Source organism: Biomphalaria glabrata, chromosome 7 (assembly GCF_947242115.1).
Source record: "Biomphalaria glabrata chromosome 7, xgBioGlab47.1, whole genome shotgun sequence".
In the NCBI taxonomy this organism is placed as follows: domain Eukaryota; kingdom Metazoa; phylum Mollusca; class Gastropoda; family Planorbidae; genus Biomphalaria; species Biomphalaria glabrata.
In genome coordinates, this window is record NC_074717.1 from 48,031,228 (window position 1) to 48,054,765 (window position 23,538).

The 23,538-nt window shown below is 35.0% G+C and overlaps 1 protein-coding gene across 4 annotated transcripts; it reads left to right on the plus strand.

The window, feature by feature from the left end:
- The first annotated feature begins 2,272 nt into the window (after positions 1-2,272).
- On the plus strand, positions 2,273-23,373 carry LOC129927278 (uncharacterized). Of its 4 annotated transcripts, XM_056035647.1 has the most exons (9): positions 2,273-2,432; positions 9,468-9,889; positions 11,500-11,647; positions 16,400-16,591; positions 17,258-17,323; positions 17,945-18,226; positions 18,805-18,914; positions 20,116-20,212; positions 22,679-23,373. In XM_056035647.1, the coding sequence occupies exons 6-9, from the start codon at positions 18,202-18,204 to the stop codon at positions 23,113-23,115; spliced, it is 669 nt and encodes a 222-aa protein (XP_055891622.1). In that variant the 5' UTR covers positions 2,273-2,432; positions 9,468-9,889; positions 11,500-11,647; positions 16,400-16,591; positions 17,258-17,323; positions 17,945-18,201; the 3' UTR covers positions 23,116-23,373. The 4 variants fall into 4 exon arrangements, with proteins under 4 accessions (XP_055891622.1, XP_055891621.1, XP_055891623.1 ...); XM_056035646.1 differs by lacking the exons at positions 2,273-2,432; positions 9,468-9,889; positions 11,500-11,647 and adding an exon at positions 13,408-14,608; XM_056035648.1 differs by lacking the exons at positions 2,273-2,432; positions 9,468-9,889; positions 11,500-11,647 and adding an exon at positions 13,408-14,608 and having other exon boundaries at positions 17,951-18,226.
- The last annotated feature ends 165 nt before the right edge of the window (positions 23,374-23,538 follow it).

Here is a 23,538-nt window from a genome sequence, read left to right on the forward strand (position 1 = left end):
CCCCCCACACAGGCTGGGCCTGTTCTAATTCTATATACAATAGATACTTAATCTCTGGATATATAATATAAATAAAAAATAAATCACATTTTATTTTTTGTATCGGCAGTCTAGAATATAGAGTTAGATCTAATTTTTGATTTCTAATAAAAATGATGGTAAAAGAAATTATTTCGATACGACTTGAGTCTATTGACATTGCATTTATAAAGCTAGAATTTTTCAGAATCTATAAATAGTAAAACTTTCATTTTCTAAGACTTAAACTCTGTCCAACACAACATTCATCACATTTTATATTTTTCAGATGAAGATGCATAGCGGGCTTCATTATATTGCTTTTGGAACAGAGCCACATACAGATTAATAAAACCAGCTTTTTTGAGTAACAGGAAGGACTTGAAAACTACATATTAAAACAACAAGCAGCAAAGAAGAAAATTTAAGGCAAGTTGTTTTTCTAAATATTTTGATTTATTATTTAAAATGAACTTCATTGTTTCTTTTGTTGTATGCATAATACAGAACAGGCAAATTATGAAAATAATCTTGACTAAAATCTTTCAATCTAGATTAGATTTAGATTTAACTTTTTAGAACCGATTTCCACAGGGGATGGGAATGGGCAGGGTTTAAACCCGGAACCATTGGTAAGTCTGAACAGTCCATCACACAAAATGCATGACCAGGCAGATATCTTGATTTGAATTACTAACTAAGATACTTTATAAAAAACAACAACTAGTTCTTGGCGTCCATTGTTATTCAAACAGTTACATAGTTACAAAAATTGATCTTGAAATAAAATGTTTTTTTTTTTAAAATAAACAAGTTAACCTTAAAGACCTTACGATCTATAAGGCAGATGATGTAAAGGTCACCTGTTTCTGTGGACCACGGTTAACGAGGATGTCTTGGCCAGCACAATGAACAACCACCTTACTTTTCCCCAACTAATGTCAAATACCAATTAAACCTGGTTGGACTCAGAGGTATCCCAAAATTCAAAATACCAGTCTTTAACGAGATTCGAACCTGGTACTGCAGGTTTCACTAAGGGCCTCTTTTGAATGAATAGATCTACAATTTTCATACTAATAGATAAGATAATAATAATTAATATACAAACAATACTTCAATTCATTTCTTTTATTTCCACAAATAAATGAATGCATATTATGATTTGAATAAATATATCTATATATTAAATTATATAAATATTTCTCATTGGATAGCTTGGATATAATACAGGTACAAAAAAAAAAATACACTGTCTCACATTTACACATATTTATATATAATTTAACTACTATAATTATGAATGTACACAAATTATTTTTTTTAACACACATTATTTCAAATATTCTAGGTAAACCAGCCTATTCTTCTTTTTTCTTCTTCATCGTTCTCATTGTTATGTTGGAGTGTTCATATGACTAGACCAATACATGAGATGAACTGCGCAGTGGTTTCCAAATCAGGGAGCTCTCCATATAGTTTTCTTTCTATTGGGGTGATTTGGGGCCAATGTCTTATACGGGCCTCTTGGTAGAGAGAGCAGTTTTGGAGGACGTGGTCGGCATTTTCTGGTGATACTCCACATGGGCAGATTTCACTGGTTCCAATTTTGAGCATCCGGAACATGTGTTGTCGCATTCTGTTGTGTCCGGTCCTGAGTCGAAAGATTAGACGTTGGTCTTGTCGGGATAGCTTATAGTATGCATCATCTTTCTTGTGATTTGGATGGGAGCTCGTCCATTTCTCATTTATTTTATCTACAATTAATTTCTTCATTTCTTCTGGATAGAGTGCAGAGTTTACTTGTGAGTTTGTTCTCCCACTCTTGGCGAGTGTGTCAGCCTTCTCATTTCCTGCTAGTTGTATGTGAGCTGGTATCCATTGAATAACAGTTTTTTTGCTGTTGTGGTTGAGCTTTGTGAGTGCTGTTCAACCAGCCTATGTATTAGCTGACATGTTTAAAATTCATCCCACAACTGCATCTAAGACAGGGGTGGGCAAATGTGGCCCAGCGGAATGTTTTATGCGGCCTGCTGACACCTACAGCAGACATGCCTATAGTCCCGCATTATGCGGAAATGGCCCGCAAAATCATCAAAAAAAGCTCACATGTTCCGCCGTTCCGCATTCACGATTTTTTGTTCCAAGTCTGAATTCCGACACTAAAAAAAAATTGCCATTTTATTATTATTTATTAATAGTGCGAATTGAAAATACTGAGTGCAAAATAAAATATATATATAGGTCTGTGTTTATTGTTTACATTTCATCTACTTCCGGACCCGGTGTGTCCTAAATTTACGAAGAAATGGTTGAAGACTAGATCTACATCTAGTTCTAGACATAGATCTCTAGATCTACTGATCTAGTAGTCTAGGTCTAGATATTAGAATTAGATCTATTCTTAGAATCTAGTAAGTGCTAATTAGCCAAATATTCCATTCAAATCCCTTTCTTTTCACGACAATGGCTCTACTACAGTACTCTAAGTCTACTAGAATTTACTAGATCTAGTCTAGATCTATCTATCATCATCTAGACTCTAGACCTAGACAATCTAGGAATCTAGTCTTAGTCTAGACTAGGCTACTAGATAGGTCTAGGTCACTAGACTTCTAGATCTAGAATCTAGACTAGATTTAGATTAGAATGAATAGATTTCAATAGATCTAATCTAGTCTAGATTGTTTTTTAGATGATTTGATAGATTATCATACTTTCATAGATCATGCTAAATAAGGCTATTAGATCTACTTTTCTTATTACATAGTCTAAATTAGTTTCTAGATCTAGAAGTAGGGCTAGCACTAGATCTAGAAATAGACTTAGAAGGTGATAGATTTCTAGATTTCTATGTATCATTATGTAAATTTAGTTCTTAATAAGTCTATTATAGACTATAGATTTAGACATAAATATTTAGATCTCTAATATAATTATTATAGTCTGTGTTCTTAGACATAGAGGACTTATTAGATATAGATCTAGACTAGTACTAGTAGACTCTTAAATTATTTTAGATCTAGAACTATATACAAGATCTAGTGTGACTAGAGTAGAGCCCTAGAATTAGAAAAGGATAGATAATCAAGTAGATCTAGAATAATCTAGACTAGATTTCACTAGATCTAGTCAATAGATTTAGACCTAGTAGTAACAAATAAAAATTATTTGTTTTTTTAGTTTTTGTTCTTTAGGAGGGTTTTTGGGCCAAAGTCTTGTTCGGGTCTCTTGATTTAGAATGCAACATTGAAGGACATGGTCAGCATTCTCTGGTGATGGGCAAGTTTCTCTAGTCCCGACATTTAACTTCCAGAACATATATTGTCTCATTCAGTGAACAAGCCTTTTCCTTTGTGGAGACTAAACAAGCATTACTACTGGTCGATTTTGACTGACTGTAATTTGACAGCATTCACAAGGATAGAAACTAGTAAGCTAGTTCCACAGTTCCGGAACATCATGCACGAGTGTAAAAAGTAAAATACTGCACATCAAGTACAACTGTATATTTGTCAGGATATTTTAATGTAAAATGACAACAACAATTTGAAAAAAAAAATCGTAAAATTGGTTTAAATAATTGCTAACTCTTGTTGTAATTCCTTAACGTGAAGTGTGGGGAAAAAAAAGAAACGTGAATATAATACAGTGTAAATATGAATTAAAAGACATTCTACACAGTTAGCTTAGAGTGTCTCTATAAGTTGTATATAAATATGCGGCCCGCCATTCCCAATTTTTAAAATAATGCGGCCCTCGATACAAAAAGGTTGCCCACCCCTGATCTAAGATATTCATGTACTGTTTTGGATGTTATGTATGTCGACATATCCGATTTGATTTTCTGGCCCAATAAGGAGAGTCTCAGGCCCAAAAAATTTATTTGTACTTATGACAGGAAGATGACAGTAATAAATGACTGTTTTGAAATTTTCATTGAGAGACCTAGCAGCGTTAAAGCACAGGCACAAACCTATTCTTCCTATTAGCACAACACAGTAAAATCTGATTGGAACTCATTACTTTCAATAAATGAATTAAAAGTATTTATACTAAGCTTTATAGTTTCTTTGGATTTAATAGCCTTTAAATTTTTATTTTTAGAAGTGATGTTGTTCACAAGAGAATCAAATTTAACTTTTTGTTTTTTAATGAGGTGATATCAATCTCAGAAACCTTAGTTGGCTACACTTTTTTAAGCTCTGATGGATTTATCCAGTAAGATAACAAGCCTGTAACTGTCTTACTCTCTTTTAGCCTGGTGTTGGCTTCCAGCATAAATAAAGTGTCTGCCACATTTCTTCTTCTTCTTCATCGTTCTCATTGTTATGTTGGAGTGTTCATATGACTAGACCAGTACATGAGATGAACTGCGCAGTGGTTTCCAAATCAGGGAGCTCTCCATATAGTTTTCTTTCTATTGGGGTGATTTGGGGCCAATGTCTTATGCAGGCCTCTTGGTAGAGAGAGCAGTTTTGGAGGACGTGGTCGCCATTTTCTGGTGATACTCCACATGGGCAGATTTCACTGGTTCCAATTTTGAGCAGTTTTTTTGCTGTTGTTGTTGAGCTTTGTAAGTGCTGTTCTGAGGTTTTTAATATGAAGGGAATCAGAGTTTTGCAAGCTTTGGAGGGTTGTTTTCACGTCTGTTAGAAAGACAATCTGACTGTGAGGGGAACTTGGATGATTTGCTAACATGGTAGCAGCTAGTGCTAGTGCTTCCCTTTCTGCTCTGTGACTGTCAGAGAACTCTCCAGTTGCAATGGATTTTTCTAGTTTTCCTCCATCTGGCCATTCGATAAGTATTCCAGCTCCTCCATTTGTGGTGGCTTTATGGGATGAGCCATCCGTGTAAACTCTGATCCACTGATTGCTAGGGTAATTGGTATGTAGAAAACAGTTCACTATTTCCTTGAGCTCTGTTGGTCTGTAATCAGATTTTCTTTTTATGTTTTCAATATGGTCCCTTGTAGTAGGAAGAGGGCTTTCGTCCCAGGGTAGAGATTCATTATAGTGTATTGAGGATTCCAGAGTAATTTTTTCAAGTTGGTGTTTCTTTTTTAGGTTTAGAGATTCCTGTATGAAATTGGTCCTTTTGAGACGTTTTTTTGTGCCAGTTTTGTGGATTTTTGTTCTGAGTGGGTGCCTCTCCAAGGTTTCCAATTTAGTGAATTGGGAAAGGATTTTTATTTCTCTTCTTTCATCCAGAGAGATCAGGGCAGCGGTTTCCTCCATAGCTCTTATGGGTGTTGTTTTTATTGCTCCTGTCATTATCCTTTGACCAATATTTTGAACCTTGTCTATTTTTCTTAGGTTGGTTTGGGCTGCTGAGCCCCATGCTTTGGCACCATATTCTAGTACAGGTCTTACATAACTGGTATAGGTCTTTTTCAGGATGTTGTGATTAGCTCCCCAATCTGTGCCAGCTAATTTTTTCAAGAGGGATAGTCTCTGGATGCCTTTTCTCTGTGTTTTATCTATTTGGTTTTTCCAGGTTAGTCTCGGGTCATAGGTGACTCCAAGATAAGTAGGGCTGTCATTTTTATCTAAAGCTTCCAAATCTAATGTTAATTTTATTGTTTGTTGTTTTGTTGACAGTGAGAATATGGTATATGTGGTCTTTTTTGTGTTGATGGACATGCCCCAGTCTTTGGACCAATTATTGAGTTTATCAAGAGCATCTTGTAATCGAAATTTCGATGTTCCTACATATTCTTCTGTGCTAATTATGGCAAGGTCATCTGCATACATGCTGCTTTTAACTTTTCTAGGTAGGGTTTGATTTAGATCGTTTATGAATATTAGGAAAAGTGTTGGGGATAGGACTCCTCCTTGGGGGACGCCATTTTTTATACCCACTGTGTGGCTTCTTTGTCCTTGCATGCAAACTAAGGCTTTTCTATTATTTAGGTATTCCTTTATCCAGTTGTACATTCTTTGGGATATGTGATGCTGGATTAGCTTGAGCAAGAGACCTTGTTCTCAGACTTTGTCAAATGCTTTTTCTAAGTCAACCCACACATTTGTTGTTGGTTTCTATTCTCGAAAGCCGTCTTCTATTTCTTGTGTGATGAAGGCAATTTGATCTTCTGTTGATCTGCCTTTTCTAAAGCCAGCCTGGGCTTCAGTGAGTAGGTTATTTGACTCAAGGATCCATGTCTGCCACATGAGTGCAGGACTCACCAAGTCCAACTATACAAGAACAGTGGGCTGATAGAATAATACCATCTTCTTCTTATATAATACAGACGTTACTTCAAAAAAGAAGATGATTACGTCCTACTCGTCATGCATATTAACCAATGACTTAAATTCTGCCAAGTCCCTGGTTTTCCTGGCTAGCTCAGGTAACCCATTCCATGCTCTAATAGTACTAGGGAAGAAGGAGTATTTGTACAAATTTGTCCTAGCATATGGGACGAGGAATGTGCCTTTATCTTTGTGTCTTTCAGAGTATTTTATTAAATTTTGTTTTTGTATTTGAAGATTATGGTTCAGTGTTTTATGTATGATTGCTACTTTACTTTTGAGCCTTCTGTCCTGAAGGCTTTCTAAATTTAGTGATTTTACTAAAGGTGTTACTCTAGTGAATATTCGTTTGTTATGAATCTCACTGCTCTATTTTGTGTCTGTTCCAGTTTCTTAATGTTTTCTTGAGTTGAGGGGTCCCAAACGGAGGATGCATATTCTATTATTGGCCTAACCAAGGTTAAATAACATTTTAGTTTTATGTTCTTATTTGATTTATAGAAATTTCTTTTAATAAATCCTAATGCTTTGTTTGATTTTTTTGTAGTTTCATCAATATGTGGATTCCATGATAGTTTTTCATTTATTATAACACCTAGGTATTTTGCGTATTTAGCCTGTGTTACTGGTTTGCCATGAATAAGATAAGGGGAATTAATTTGTTTTAGTTTTTTTGTTACTCTTAACAGCTGACATTTTTCTGGGTGGAAAGACATGCTCCAATTTGATTCCCATTTCTGTAATTCATCTAATTCTCTTTGTAAAATATCTGTGTCTTGTGTTGTTTTTATTGTTCTATATATTATGCAATCGTCTGCAAATAATCTGACTTTTGTTCCTGAAGTAATGCAATTTGGTAAATCATTTATGTAAATTAAAAATAGTAGTGGACCCAAGACTGTTCCTTGAGGTACACCTGAGTTTACTGTTATCGGTGTTGATTTAGAGCCATTTATTATTACAGTTTGTTCTCTCCCTATCAGAAAATCTTTAATCCACTGATGCAGTGGACCATTAATGCCGAAATATTTTAATTTTTTAAGCAAACTATGGTGGTGAACTTTGTCAAAAGCCTTAGAAAAATCTAGTAAGATAGCATCTATTTGTTCACTATTATCTTGACTTATTACTATCCAGGGCTGCAGTACATGCTAACCACTGAGAGTGAAGACCTATTAAAAAGAAAAAAAAAATATTTAAAATACCTGTACATATCAAGACATTGGTCTCATATACATGTAAATACCTTTGAATATCAAGATATTAACTATAATATAACAATATTTATTACTTACCTTTGCTAGTGGTTTAAAAGCCATAACATCTTGAACCCAACCATCTAGGAACTGGTTGTAAGCTGCTAAACTCTTGTAAGCCTGTAGACATTTTCAAAAGTAAAAATAGCAATAACATTTTAATAATAGATGTAGAACTCTTGTAATATAAAGAATTGGTTGGACTTCGAAGCATCCTAAAAATATAGAAATTTAAAAATCCTAGTTTACACCAAAAATTCAATTGAGACTAGTGAAGTGCTTCAGCCGCAACAGCCAAAAGGTTTGGGCTAAGGTGTAATTAGCTTCAAATCTTAAAGAGCATTTGAAAGTTGTAAAAGAAACACAGATCTAGGACCATTAGATTTATCAACAAGTTACTAGTCTTGATGAGCCTAGTCCTAAAAAAAACTTTAAAAAGTCTTCAGCCCTAGACTTAGATCTAAACTGGATAGTAAAGTTTTCTTTGGTTTAGATGCTAGATCTGATCTATATAATACTAGTATCTAATAATAAGTAACTATTATCTGTAACTATAGTCCAAATATATCTTGTGCAGAGATGTGTTTAATGAGCGCCTAAAGGCAGCACTGAAAACCTCCCAGATACCCCATCCCCTCCGGTCCACCAATGAGATTGGACCATAGCGCTCTGAGCATGCTATAACTATAAGCATGAAAGTAGTGCTACATAAAAGCTAAATTTATTTATCTTATCAAGTGACCTAGAAGTGAAGACTAGATCTAGCTATATCTATTAGATAAAAATTTTCATATGCTTAAAATATGCAGCAACAGAGAGATGTAGATTTTAGATGTTATCTAGATTTTCTAGATCTATTCTATAGAGTCTAGATGAGATCTAGAATGATCTACTAAGCCTAAGCATTATGTAGGCTAGACTCTAGATCTAGTCACACTCTAATCTGAGACATCATCCAGATTTTGTATATAATATATCTATGATCTATGTAGCCATAGATCTACATCTAGAATACTAGACCTTGAAGGCTTGAGTAGAGAGTAGATCTCTATCACAATCTATGTAGGCCTACATTATATGTTACAACAATGTTGATCTAGCTCTAGACCAGTGTTTCTCAAACTTTTTTGTCTGCCGGCACAGTAAACAAACTACAAAAATTTCGCGGCACACCACAAAGAGCAACAGATGTTTTATAATAAAAAGGAAAAAAGATTTTGCCTGTTTTTCAGTATTATGTTTAATGTGAATGTTGTGCCTGTTTTTGAGAGCAAATGCGATCTAATCGAGGCTCCAAAGTCGACAAACAAACTCGCATTTCATCGTCTATTGTAAGAAGTCTCTCTCTTTTCTTAGATTTGATTTCAGTCAGTGATGAAAATCCAAACTCACAAAACCATAAAGATGTAAATGGAAGAATTATTTTTATTGCTTTTAAATTGATTACAGGATATAACTTGTTGATTGAAATCCAAAACACATCCAGGCTTTCTCTGAAAACTTGACTTAAGAATTGCATCGTTTTTTAAATCATTGAGCTGCTCTTCTTCTTTAGTTGTAAAATTTGTAGCTTCATTGTTTCCAAATGGAGAGCTGACCCATTTATATTCATTACTTCATACTGTTGAGAAGTAATGCTGCAATACTGACTGCAGGTGTTTCAAAGTGTCCAGAATTTCGGGGGTGATTTCTTTATTTGAAGCACATTCATTGTAAGTACGAAAGCAGTCCTTTCGTGATTTTACTTTGCCACAAAGACAATCAATTTTAACCAAATGATTTTAGTTTTGAGGATGCAATGATGATGGTTTCTGAAGGTCCTTGAAGACTTCAATTCAATGAATTTAATTTGTCAAATAAATCAGAGAGAAATGTCACCTTAACCCACCAAATCTCGTCATGAATAGAAAATCCAAAGTCTTTTTTTTTTTTTTTTTTCAGCCTCCAAGAATGAAATCAGCTCAGCCTTGAGTTGGACGACATGCTTTAACACTTTTCCCCTGGAGAGCCAACAAACGTTGGTGTGATACAGGAGACATTAGTAGTCTGAATCCATTGCTTCACAAAGCTCTGAGGAAAGTCAGAATGCAAGCGGTCGAGATTTGAGGAAGTTTACAACTTGAATCACTTGATCCAGAACAGACATCAAATATTTGAAGGCAAGAGCTTCTCTGTGGATCATGCAGTGAACAACTAATACATTTGGATTTTCTTGACGCACAAGAGTGAAGAATCCCTTTCTATTTCCCTGCATGGTAGGACAGCCATCGGTGCAAATGCTGACACAGTTTGTCTTCACTGTACTTTGAATAGCAAAATGTTTTCGTTCACCACTTAAAAATCTTCGCCTTTGGTCGTAGTTGGTAAGTCTTTTCAAAATAAGAATTTGTTGACACATTTTTCATCCTTTATGAACTGAATAAAAGCTAACAACTGGGCTTTGCACTAATGTCAGTGGATTCATCCACTTGAAGGGACCTGATGTTTTCGAAGTATTCCTTCGGTTGCGCTTTTACAGCTGGATGTTTTGTTTCTAAGTGTCTCTTCAATTTGCTTGGAACAAGCGCCTCATTCAACAGAGCTGAATTGCAGATCAGACAGAATGACAATGGAGAATCTTCAGGTCCTGAAGATATGAAACCATATCCGATGTAATCTTCTTTGTACCTTTGTTTGGTTCCATGCTTTTCATTGAACGCTTTCGCAGTTTCATTCTTACCAACGTATTTCTCCATGGATAACAATGACTAAGGCTTAGTAATAATTTGTTATTATTAGCATACACCTACAAAATTTACATGAAACACATCGCTTATTATAATCGTTACCAATTCAAGAACTGCTGAGCGTCTGCTAAGGCGGCCTACATTTGAGTCATTATAATAATATATGTATAGTGGACAACTCCATAACCTGAAGAGCTAACACCCCTTTCTGTCATAATGTAGCGGTCCACTACTATTACTGGTCGTTGCAAGTTGGGATGTCGTCGCAAGGTAAAATAAAAAATTAATAGTACGCAAACCTGTGTAACGCTGCACGTGTGGCATTCTGAAAACTCCTCGGCACACCTGCAAATCTTCGGCGGCACACAGTTTGAGAAACACTGCCCTCGACAATAATAAATATTGACTATTCAATCTGATTCTACATTTATGTCAAACAATATTATGAATGTAGTAGTCTAGATATGCTAACTTAAATAGTTAGAATATAGATCTAGAATCTAGTCTAGATTAGTTATTAGTAGATCTAGATCTAATCTAGGTCTAACAATAAAATTGATTCGGAATACCTTGAACTCATCCTTTGTGATTGTGTAAGCACTTTCAGTAGAACAAGATTATAAGTGAAGAGATCTGGATAAGCACGCTGGACTGTCGTTCGGACTTATCGATGGTCAGGGGTTCAAACCCTGCCCGCTCCCATCCCCCGCCGTCCTGCGGGAGGTTTGGACTAGGAAGTAATTATCTTCAACTCTGAAGGAACATCCGAAATAAGTAAAACATTTTACAAAACATGTATTTTTTTATTTTTTTTTATCATGAGGCCCATACAAAATACTGGCCCCCCAACAGTCCTTTAGAATAAAGATTGTATGGAAAGCTGCCTGATCTGAAAAGAATGGAGTTCATCTTCGATAAATATATATATATCTGAACCCTACAATTTATAATGAGAACACAGAGAAAAAAAAAACGCAAACAGTATGTAATATTTAAGTTAAACTTTTGTCACACGTCTCATATTTGTTTATATTGACTTTAATATTCACATTTATTCAAGTAAAATAGCTGTATATTTTATACATTTATCCTTAAAATGTGGTGCACTATTGGCCACTAGTTCAAATGTTTGATGTGTTTAAGGCTATATAAGGTTATAACTATTCCTTTGGCTCACATTGAATTAAAATCATACATTGTAATAATTTGTGTGTCTACATCCTCTTATTGTTTATTTGTGTTTTCAGGTGGTAATTTTATTGTTTACCATGGAGTTGTCTACTTTTCAAATTTTACTGACCAAGTTTGTACAGTGACTGATCCATCTGCAGTTTCCGAACCAGTAACTGATATCTCAAAAAAATATTGCTATACTGATGGTGTCTGTCACCTCAGGTAATCTTTCTCTTTTTCTTTTAAATATGTAAAGAAAATTATATGTATGTATTTTTTTATTTAGAAATGGATACTTTTTGTCTAAGGTGGATACTGTTTGTCTAGGGTGGATACTGTTTGTCTAAGGTTGATGTGTTTGACCATGGTGGATAAAACAGAGCATGATCTTTGCAGAAGATGTAGAACATTTTTCCACCATAGAATCCATACATTGAAATGAAAATGTTCAGATTTTATCCATGATCACCTGTCTGAAGATTAGGAACTAGATATAGGTCTTGAAGTATTACACTTAATGATCTATTTAAACAAATAAAAAGAACTCTACTGTTTAACCACAAATATTAATACAATTCGGAAAGACCTTCACATAATCCTTGTTAATTTTTTATTACCTTTTCAATATGTTTAATTTGTTGATTTTTTCTTGAAAAATGTGTAGTTTTGGATACTGGATAGACAACACTTATACCCACACTCTCATTATAAAGTAATTAGTTTCTACTTTTGGACATTATGACAAATAATATAATCCATTGGCTTTGTGGAGGTATCAAAATGCTCTATAAAAAGGAACTTGATTCAAGAAACACAAGGAAGGGAAAAGAGAAATCTATTATACATAAGTAAGAAGTAATGGGATGGAGTATGCACAGTGGATATTAATTTTAAAAAAAGTATTACAAAAAGTAAAGTTTACCTTTCAGACCTTGCGATCTATGGAGCAAATGATGTCAAGGGAATGTTTCTATGGCCAGTGGTTAATGAGCAGGTCCTCATGTGTCCAGCACAATAACTAACCACCTTAATTTTCCCCACCTAAAGTCAGTTACCCATTAGAGTTGGGGGACTGAGGGGCACCCTAAAAATTCAAAATCCCAATCTTCATTGAGGTTCAAACCCTGGACCCCATTGTTTTCCTATGAGGTACACAAATCATTTAGCCGACAAAAAATCAAAATATTGATATAGAAGCGAAATGAAAAATGACTGAGCTTTTGGCCCATGACTTGAAATGCTAATATCTATGTATACTTCTTTATGTTGGCAGATGATCAACATGATTTGTTCATTGAAAGACACTTGAAGGTGTAAGTTGTAAAATGTTTTGAAAGACTTGCCAAAGCATGGCATTCTTGACAGGGATAAACATTGGGAGCAGCTCTAGCTGACTCAGCTCAGAGGATGACATCACAGTTAATTGACATCTTTCTGTTAACAATGCATGGATTATCTTATCTTCTTCATTCTAGGGGAATTATGCATTGAGTGAAGACATCTTGCTGTAGAAGAGAAGAACAATTCAGATAGTTCACATGATTTACAATATGGCTTTGATTGTCTTATGTTAATGGCTGGTAAAGAACTGAAACATATAGGCTGGAGATCACTTGATAGAAATCAAAGTAGGACTGCACTTTTGCACAGAGTAAAGTTGAAGCATGTAGTTACCAAGTGTAAAATAATATTCAAATTGCTATTAGCTAAACTAGTGAAACCTGTAATTAACATTCTTTTCTTATTTGAAGTCTACTGTTAAATTTCAATTATAACATTAACCCTATCAAGTAATTTACAGGTCATGTTTCTGTCTATCAAGCTATTTACTTCTCATATTTCTATGTATTCTTCCATAAATTTCTATGAATGAATTCACCCTTGAGTGGTATATTTTTGTCTGTATTTGCAAATACATATTTGTGTTGCTTTTTGTATTTCTGACTTGCAACTTCTGAATTGAATCTCCTTTCTTTACACAGAAATCTCTGATCTACATTGTATGAGAAAATCATGAAGTGGTTGTTGTCATTGATCCAGAAACTAAGTTGCAATCTGTCTTGATAAATATATCATACAGATTTGATGGTGGCCTATTCAACCCGAGGCGGCTTAAAGCAAAAACAAAAACAAATGCAGCAGTAATCAGAGACTTGCTATTTGCTGACCACTGTGCCCTAAATGCCTGCTCTGAAAACAATCTGCAGATCATCGTCAGTGACTTCTCAAGAGCATGCTCAGACTTTGGCCTTACCATCAATACGAACAAGACTGAAGTCTTATATCTACCTGCTCCTGGGAAAGCCTACTCGGATCCAAGCATTGCTATAAATGGACAGGATATAAATGCAGTGGACAAATTCACATATTTTGGCAGCACACTCTCCAGAAATGGAAAAATCGATAGTGAAATCGACCTGCGTATCGCCAAGGCCAGTGCATCCTACGGCAGACTGTCTACAAATGTCTGGAACAGACGTGGTATCACCACAAACACCAAGCTAGGGGTCTATAGAGCCGTCATCCTCCCTACATTGCTATATGGCTCAGAAACATGGACAGTGTACAGTAAACATGCAAAGAAACTAAACCACTTCCACATGACATGTCTGAGAAAAATACTAAATGTCAAATGGCAAGACAAAATACCAGATACAGAAGTCCTTCGAAGAGCGTGTCTGCAAAGCATCCACACAATCCTGATGCAGTCCCAGCTGCGATGGGCAGGTTACATCTACAGAATGGAAGACCACCGCATCCCTAAACGACTCCTGTATGGCCAACTAAGCGAAGGAAAGCGCTCGCAAGGTGGTCAAAGAAAGCGCTTCAGGGACACCCTCAAAGCTTCTCTGAAGGCGTTCAGCATAGACCCAGGCACCTGGGAGACAGAGGCACATGACAGAGCATCATGGCGTCGCGCTGTGAAAACTGGCGCACAGGTTGCTGGGGAAAAAAGAACAACGCTGGCAGAAGAAAAACGCCAGAAAAGAAAAGCAAGGCCCACGACACTAGCTTCAGCTGGAATAACCTGCCCAGTGTGCGGCCGAACATTCCGGGCTCACATAGGTCTCACCAGCCACATGAGGAGGCATAAAAACCCAGTGCAAAGCCCTCAGCCCCCTGGATGACAAAGTGGTCATCATCAAACCACAATGGACGAACTATAAGTTGCAATCTGTCTTGGTAAGCAGTATTGAAGTTAGGGTGATAGCTTTCTTGGTCACAATAATTTAATTTGAAAATTAAAGTAATTTTTTTTGCTTTAGTAGACAGATTTATAATCATTAAACATTGTTTTAAATGTCTAAAAGATTAATTAAAACTTGTAAAACTGTTGTGAAATTATTTTCACTGTTATCAGTATTTTTTATTCCTAGATTTATCACTGCTTTTAGTTTCCTATATAATCGTTGTGTTACTATTCAAATGTTGTGTAAACATAATTCTTATTACTATTATGCTTTACAAAAAAAGTGAATTATGTTCTTAAAGGCTCACTAAATAGTTTTATTCAACACTTCATACAGTTGGAGAATTTAGGGGAACACTTAGCTTATTTTTTTAGGATGGATTATTTCCTTTTATTTAAATTAAACTATAAAACTAATAAACCATATTCATATTTAATACTTATTTTTAAATATATATCTAGACCTTCATAAAATGCATACAAAAACATGTGAAAAAATTAGGTTGATTAACTTTGATGAAATTGTATACTTGATGATCATATTTTTGTCAATATCAGGAATGATATTTGTCAAATGAATTGTAAAATGTGTTGTGGACTCAAGCCTGTTTTTAGACTTTGACTTTGTTACAACATAATCAGAAAATCCTGCTGCACTTAAATAGACTGTAGGAAACTGAAGTAATGATAGCTTGTATAAATTGTTTGAAATGTTATGGATTCAGACAAACTTGACCAGAGATCATTTAATGGATGATCTGTCAGAAACTAGATCAGTTCAAAGTCCATTGTGATGTTGTAAGGAAAGAATTTCCCTTATGGAGAAGGACTAATAAAATCAAATTGTTTTTTTTTTTCTGCTTTGCTTAATAATTAATTCATGTACTAGTTAATTATTCCAGTAGTTTGTGAAACACCTAGTCAGGCTTTCTGTGGGCAAACAGTTTGGGAAACATTGACATACTATATGAAGCAGATAGTGACTCAAATTATCATATTGACAGCATTTTAACTTTATTTCTGTACAGTTGTAATAGAGTTTTAGAAAAGAACTTTGATACATGGCTCTAGCTTTAGCCATGCATTAATGAATTTAAGTAGTTTTTTTATTTTAGTTGTAGGCAGGGAGTTGATTGGTTGATGTCTCAATATACATGATCATGTATTATGGTCCGGCACTTACGCTGGGTAGGGCATGTATCCCGTATGGAAGATGAACGTATGCCAAAGGCAGTCTTTTTTGGTGAGCTAAAAGGTGGTTGACGTAACAGAGGCGCCCCACGGAAACATTTCAAAGACCAACTTAGGCATCAGCTTTCCTTGGCTGACATAGAAGAGAGCACCTGGTTGCATGTGGCATCTGAAGGATACAGCTGGAGGTCACTCACGAAGGCCGCGGGATACACATTTGAGACCAAAAAAAAATCCGCTGCCGAGGACAAATGCAGACGGCGAAAAGAAAATCTGAATTAACCACCTGCAAACAATGGTTATGCTTGCCCTGGATGTGGCAAAATATGTAGGTCACTGCTGGGGCTGCGCAGCCATGGGAAATACTGCACTCCTCACTAATCTTTGGACTCCAAGACAAGCCTTATACATGATCATTGTTAAGCTCACTATCAGTTCATTATTTAGAATTTTCTTTAAAAAAAAGCATAAAAAAAAGTTCCCCTTTCAGACCTTATTGTCTATAATAATATAATATTAATAATACATGCTTTGTCCAATACAAGAAAAAATAAATATTAATTGTTTTTTATATTTTTTTTATTTACTGTCAGATGTTTAGTCACTTTGGGAGCAGTGATCTTGAGATTTCGATGCTAGATACTCTCAGATTTGAAAGCCGGTATCTTGGATATTTTCTTAGCTCCTCTAGATCAAGATGGCAAAGAACTTTATAAGGATAGGTCTCCCATCCATCACACAACATTCAAGCACCAATGGGTTTCTTTCAAGGAGTTGAAGATAAGGTTTGAATCAGATTTATCTTTTTACTACCTCTGGCATTTTTTTTATTCGTCTCATGCTAAAAAGTGATAATTTTTTTTTGCAAATTAGAGGACAGAAGGTAATATCAACACTGGCACTGGTGTAGATGAGAGGAGCTGGCAACTGATGCTTTCTGATAGAGACAATTAAACTCTCAAGAAGGCAGTGGAACACACATTTAAGGCCAAAATAAAACCTGTTTTGAAAGACAGGTGCAAAATTCAAAAGGAAACAATTGGATCCTTGAAGGACAACAGCTTTGTCTGCATCAGATGATGAAAAATATGCATGGAGAAAGAGGCTTTGCATAATATTGATGTGTAAAAACAAATGTCACAGATGACAATCTCAGCTCTGCATGGCCTATACAAATGTCTTCCACACATTAGGCTGATTGTTGACAAAGGGCAAAAGATTAGCAGCAAAATCTCAAGTGTGATAATTGAAAAATAGAGTTAGACTTGACTCAAAACATTTTGAAAGGACTTGTAATGACAATATCAATGCAATTTCAGATTAAAACAGAAGGAAAGGCTGGATGAAGACTTGGAGAAAAGTTCATTTTCTAAATAACTTTTTTATGTAAATTTCATTGACTTTCTAGAATTTGAGTTCAATCTATTTAACTGTGTTTATTTTGTGCATAGGTAGTTCCCCTTAACGAAGCTGAGATGAGGCAGTTAAAGCAAAAGGACTGCAATGTTTGTTTCTAGGTAATGTTTTATAGACATAACATTTACCATCCTTTTTATTTATGAAAGTAAAAAAGTTTTTTTTCTTTTCTGGAGAGGGGGGGGGGGGTTTGTGTAAACTGTGGTAAAAAAAAAAATAATAAAGTTGCCCTTTCCAATCTTGTAGTCTATAGGTCAGATGATGTAAAGGTTATCTGATTCTGTGTCCTACGGCTAACGAGGGTGTCATGTGGCCAACAAAATGACAAACCACTTTACTTTTTCCCTAACTAATGTCAGGTACCCAATAGAGCTGGGTCTTTACCAGGATTTGAGCCATGGACCCTGGTTCAGAAGCTAAGCGCCTTACTACTCAGCCACCGCACCTCCCTGTTTGTGGTAATCAGGGTTTGAGTTTTGAGTTTAGGCACATGGGCACAATTTAGGCCATGTCGTTCCCAGGCTATTTTATCTTGATAGGCTATAAATATAAGTGTCAAATATGTTTAAATGTGTATAAGATGCATCTCCAGATAAAGGTGCTACAACTGACCAAATTTTTACAAAATTCATATATAAAGATAAACTAAATCATGAATAGTGATGTGCCTTTAGAACTGTTTCATGGGAGAAAAACATCTAAAATCATTTTTTTTTCTGCAGGACCAGACACAAGAGAATTCGACAACATATGTATCAGAAGATCAAAATCAGAAACTGAAATCTGCCCATTTGGAGTGTCACCAGAGAATGCTGACCATCTCCTCCAAAACTGCTCTCTTTACCAAGAGGCTGTACATGACACTGGCCCCAAAACACCTCAATAGAAAGAAAACTATATGGAGAGTTCCCTGATTTGGAAACCACTGCGAAAATAATCTCATATACTGGTCCAGTCATCTGAATGCTCCAATAAAAAAATGAGAAGGAAGAAGAAAGAAGATTGTATGTACCATTTTTGTTTGTTTGAGGATGGGGAGAAAAGTGTTCTTAGAATTCAAACACCAAAAGTATGTGTCTTTATGAATTCAATGTAATTGATACTAGGCTTTTTGGGCTGAAAATAAAATGCAGGAAATTTTATTGGAAGTGCAGAAAAAAAAAAGAGTTTTTAGCCAAAATAAACACTGTATAGCCTGAGAACAAATCAGGCGGAAGAACCAAGGGTAATGCTAGTATACTATAGAAGTAGAATCTTTTTTTTATGCTTGCAACTTCATTGATGCATAAGTGTCACAAACTGCTTGTTAATGTGATATGAAACATAATTTGTTTTTTTTTGGTACACATATAATCACTCTAAAAAAATTATTTCTAAGATAGATAACTGTCTCTAGTAACCTGCTAGTGGACCATGATGAACCTTTTTCTATCTTGCTTTGTATGATATAAACTTTCCTAGTTTTGACTTTAAATTGTCATTCTAGTTGTGTCAGTTATGCTTATAGGCTGTTAGACAAAAATAGTGAAAACAAGAGTACATAACATTTTCTAAAGAAATTTTAAATATTTTGCATTTTTAGGGAAGCAACATGGCTATCAAAAAGCAGAGACGATACAAACCTCATTAGATGGAGAGTTTTATTTTGTTGGTAAAGTCCTTGGTTTTGAGCCAGCAGAGAAACATAGAAAGGTAATTTGTCAACATTTCAGATTTATCACTAAGAGAAAAGCAGAAAAGCTTTGATGGGCAGCATCTCTGTTGACCCAGTGATCCATCAAACTTGTGGAACAAGTGATGGTGAAGATGTTCATTACAGTGCTTATGTCTGGCAACACTGAATGACTTACATTTTTAGTTCATGCTTTTCAAAATTTAGTGATGAAAGCTGAATTGAAGCCTTCATCTCTGGCCAGTAGTTTATTATTGCTTTTGATTAGCACAACTTCCATGCTCCTATAGCAAGCACAGTGCATTCTGGTTCAATAACTTTTGTTGACATATTGGGGGGGGGGGGGGGAAAGGATATTGGTGAGTCCTTCCTTTAGGCTCTCAGCAAGCACAACGTGGAATCAAATCAAAAATACCTTGTCTACAATGTGATTTCAATTGAAGCTCTCCTCACATACATACTCAAGCAGTTTATAGCTTAGCATTTATAAATTGTATAATGTGTTATGTTTATATGTGTGATTTTTTTTTATGATTTAAAGAAAGAAACTTAAGGATTTTAATTTTTATTCTTTTTGAAATATGTAAGGAATGTTAGTGTATTGTTGGCAACATTGTTGGTGTAAAAATGTACTTTCACTTGGTAGCCAAGAATGCTTATAACTGATATATAATTAATAATAACAATTAATAATAATAATTAACAATAATTTAATACACAAAATGTCCAAAGACACACAATTGTATTAAAAATGTCTGATATTTATGTTGCCAACAATTGCTTTATTGTTTCAATGTTATAGACATTGGAACCTCAGCATTAGGGTCAAATGGTCAGTGCCCCACCAATATTTTTTTTAGATTTATCAATTGGCTATGAACTAAACTGCATTAATCGGAAGCATTAGCTTTCTAAAAAGTAAAATAAAGTCTATTGGCAGATGATGAAAAGGTCTGTTTCTCTGGCCCATGGTTAACAAGGTTGTCATGTCCCCAGCACAATGACCAACTGGCTTTTCTTTTTCTCTAACTTATATTAGGTACCCATTAGAGCTGGGTGGACTCCGAGGTATGCTAAAGATCCCGAAATTAAAATACCTGTCTTCAGAAAATTAAATGTTTAGTTTTTCTTTATGTTACTACAACTTTTTATTTGTTATAACTTTTTTTCATTGAATATAAACATTTCATGAATTATTACATAACACTTATCATTTTGCAGGGCCGTACACATATATGTAAAATACATGCTAGATCTATGAGTGTAGAGAAAGATATTCATTATGAGCTGCTGGCTAGATTATGCCCAAACAGTACAGGTATGTATTCACATTATTATGTCTATATTTATGGGGCAATTAACAATGTTAAAAGAAGTGGGATGTGTAGCTGTTTTGGATAAAATCTCTCGGCTCCCTATCAATGGGGCTTGAGCTGAGTTGTGTTTGCTGAGCCTCTAAATGCAGTACAGAAACCTTTTTACTCGTTTCCACTAAAAGAGATTAGACCATGAGCATGTTATAAGCATGAAAGATGCGCTCTATAAGAAAATAATTAGAAAAATAAAGGAATACCTTGTAGTGAATGGAAAGAGCAAGGATATTTATTTGGTAAAAAATTAAATGACTCCAGATTAATACATTAAAATCCTAAATAAGAACCCTTAAAATGCAAAGTAGCGAAACTTTATTGAAAACTTATAATCAGCCACTACATAAAACATTCACTAACCCTAACATATGACAATCAATGACTACAAAACATTTATAGCTGCCTTTTAGCCTTTTAAGCCAACAATCAGTTGCCTGTTTGCAACTTGCTTAGAACATAAGACTCCATAAAGTTATTAGAGCAATTGAAACTATTTTACCAAGCTGGGTTCAAAGAAGTACTCAAATTTAGTGTTGAGATATTACAGTGAGACTTTCCTAATCCTATTTGATGTTGAGATGAGACTTTGCTAGTCATATTTGGTGTTGAGACATTACATTGAGATTTTCCTAGTCATACTTTGATGTTTAGACTTGACTACTTTCTCTTTCTTCCATTCAAGTTTATACTTTCACTCTGCAATCTAATACTTGATACTCTTTCTATTATTGACAAATTCATGTATGAATACAAGCTATTTGATAGCAATTACTTCATTTTAATGTACATTAGCTTTAAAAACTGTGTATTCATCATAATGTAGTTACCACAATGATAGTTATTGTTTACAAATTTAATTCTCTCACAAACTATGTTCTTTCCTCTCAACAAACACTCTTAATGTTAATCTTCTCATCTACTCTTGATAATGGTATACAGAAGTAAACCTAGATTTCCATTTGAATCAACTTACATTTAAAGAGAAATTCTTCTTCTTCTTCTTCGTTCTCATTGTTATGTTGGAGTGTTCATATGACTAGACCAATACATGAGATGAACTGGGCAGTGGTTTCCAAATCAGGGAGCTCTCCATATAGTTTTCTTTCTATTGGGGTGATTTTGGGCCAATGTCTTATGCAGGCCTCTTGGTAAAGAGAGCAGTTTTGGAGGACATGGTCAGCATTCTCTGGTGATACTCCACATGGGCAGATTTCACTGGTTCCAATTTTGAGCTTGCGGTACATGTGTTGTCGCATTCTGTTGTGTCCGGTCCTGAGTCAAAAGATTAGACGTTGGTCATGTCGGGATAGCTTATAGTAAGCATCATCTTTCTTGTGATTTGGATGAGAGCTCGTCCATTTCTCATTTATTTTATTTACAATTAATTTCTTCATTTCTTCTGGATAGAGTGCAGAGTTTATTTGTGAGTTGGTTCTCCCACTCTTGGCGAGTGTGTCAGCCTTCTCATTTCCTTCTAGTTGTATATGAGCTGGTATCCATTGGATAACAGTTTTTTTGCTGTTGTTGTTGAGCTTTGTAAGTGCTGTTCTAAGGTGTTTAATATAAGAGGAATCAGAGTTTTGCAAGCTTTGGAGGGTTGTTTTCGCATCGGTTAGAAAGACAATCTGACTTTGTGGGGAACTTGGATGATTTGCTATCATGGTAGCAGCTAGTGCTTCCCTTTCTGCTCTGTGACTGTCAGAGAGCTCTCCAGTTGCAATGGAATTTTCTAGTTTTCCTCCATCTGGCCATTCGATAAGTATTCCAGCTCCTCCATTTGTGGTGGCTTTATGGGATGAGCCATCCGTGTAAAATCTGATCCACTGATTGCTAGGGTAATTGGTATGTAGAAAACAGTTCACTATTTCCTTGAGCTCTGTTGGTCTGTTAACAGATTTTCTTTTTATGTTTTCAATATGGTCCCTTATAGTAGGAAGAGGGCTTTCGTCCCAGGGTGGAGATTCATTATGGTTTATTGAGGATTCCAGAGTAATTTTTTCAAGTTGGTGTTTCTTTTTTAGGCTTAGAGATTCCTGTATGAAATTGGTCCTTTTGAGATGGTTTTTGTGCCAGTTTTGTGCAGCGGTTTTCTCCATAGCTCTTATGGGTGTTGTTTTCATTGCTCCTGTCATTTTCCTTAGACCAATATTTTGAACCTTGTCTATTTTTCTTAGGTTGATTTGGGCTGCTGAGCCCCATGCTGTGGTTATAAGAGAAATAAATCTGAATAGTATTTATTTAGAATCTTGTCATACTGATTATTTTGATAGTGACTCCATATTGTCTGTGTTTTTATGCTTTTTTTCTTCTAAGTTTTGAATTAATCTTTTGTTTGTTAATGAATTGGTTAAAAAACAAAAGAGGTCTATTGTTGTTTTTTTTATTTTTACTTTTTTATTTGCTTTTATCAATAGGAGCGGAAATTCGTAGTGTTGGCACAGAAGCTGGAATGTTTGCTATCAGGGTTCATAGGAAGATGGCTACAGAGAAAGATTTTCTGGAAGCAGTAAATAAAGTCATCAAAGCCTACGCCAAATCTAGTGCAACTCCTTGCTACATGACTTACAATGAAATCAATAGTAGCTTGATAGAAATGGCTACTAGAGAATCAGTACAGAACTTGTGTTTACTCACTGATCTGATTTTAAACTTAAGTGAATCATTGTTTGTATTCATGATGTTTTATTTCAACTTATTAAATCATGGTATCTTTCTTATTAAATATGTTGTCAGTGTGGTTTTTACTTTTGTCAGTAATTTGTTACATCTGGATGTTCCTTTGCAATTTAAGATTATTGCATCCCAAACCTCCTGCAGGATAGCTGGGAATGAGTATGGGCATTTCATCTAGTAGGGTAGCTAATAGAATCTGAACATGAATGAACTAGATCAGTGTGCTTGATACTCAGGGCATTAAAAAGCAATGCATGAACAGTACCCAGATGTGGCTTAATATCAATTGATAAAGACACTAGAAAGCATTATGAAAATAATTCTTCAAAAATCAAGTGTACAGAAATAATTTTTTGGGTAAATAGGTTGGCATGTCTTGAGCTTATTTAAAACATAAAAATATATTTTTAAAAATTTAGACAATTAGGTTCCAAACCAAATTGTTGTCATTCAAGTTTGTAAAATTAGGCTTCTAATTACTATTACAATGGCTGCATTGTATATATAAGTACTTGCTTAAATCAATAAGATTTGAGCATTTCTTGTGTAACAGTTAACAGTTGAAAATGTAATAATGCTGAAAAGCGTGCTGCAAATAGTA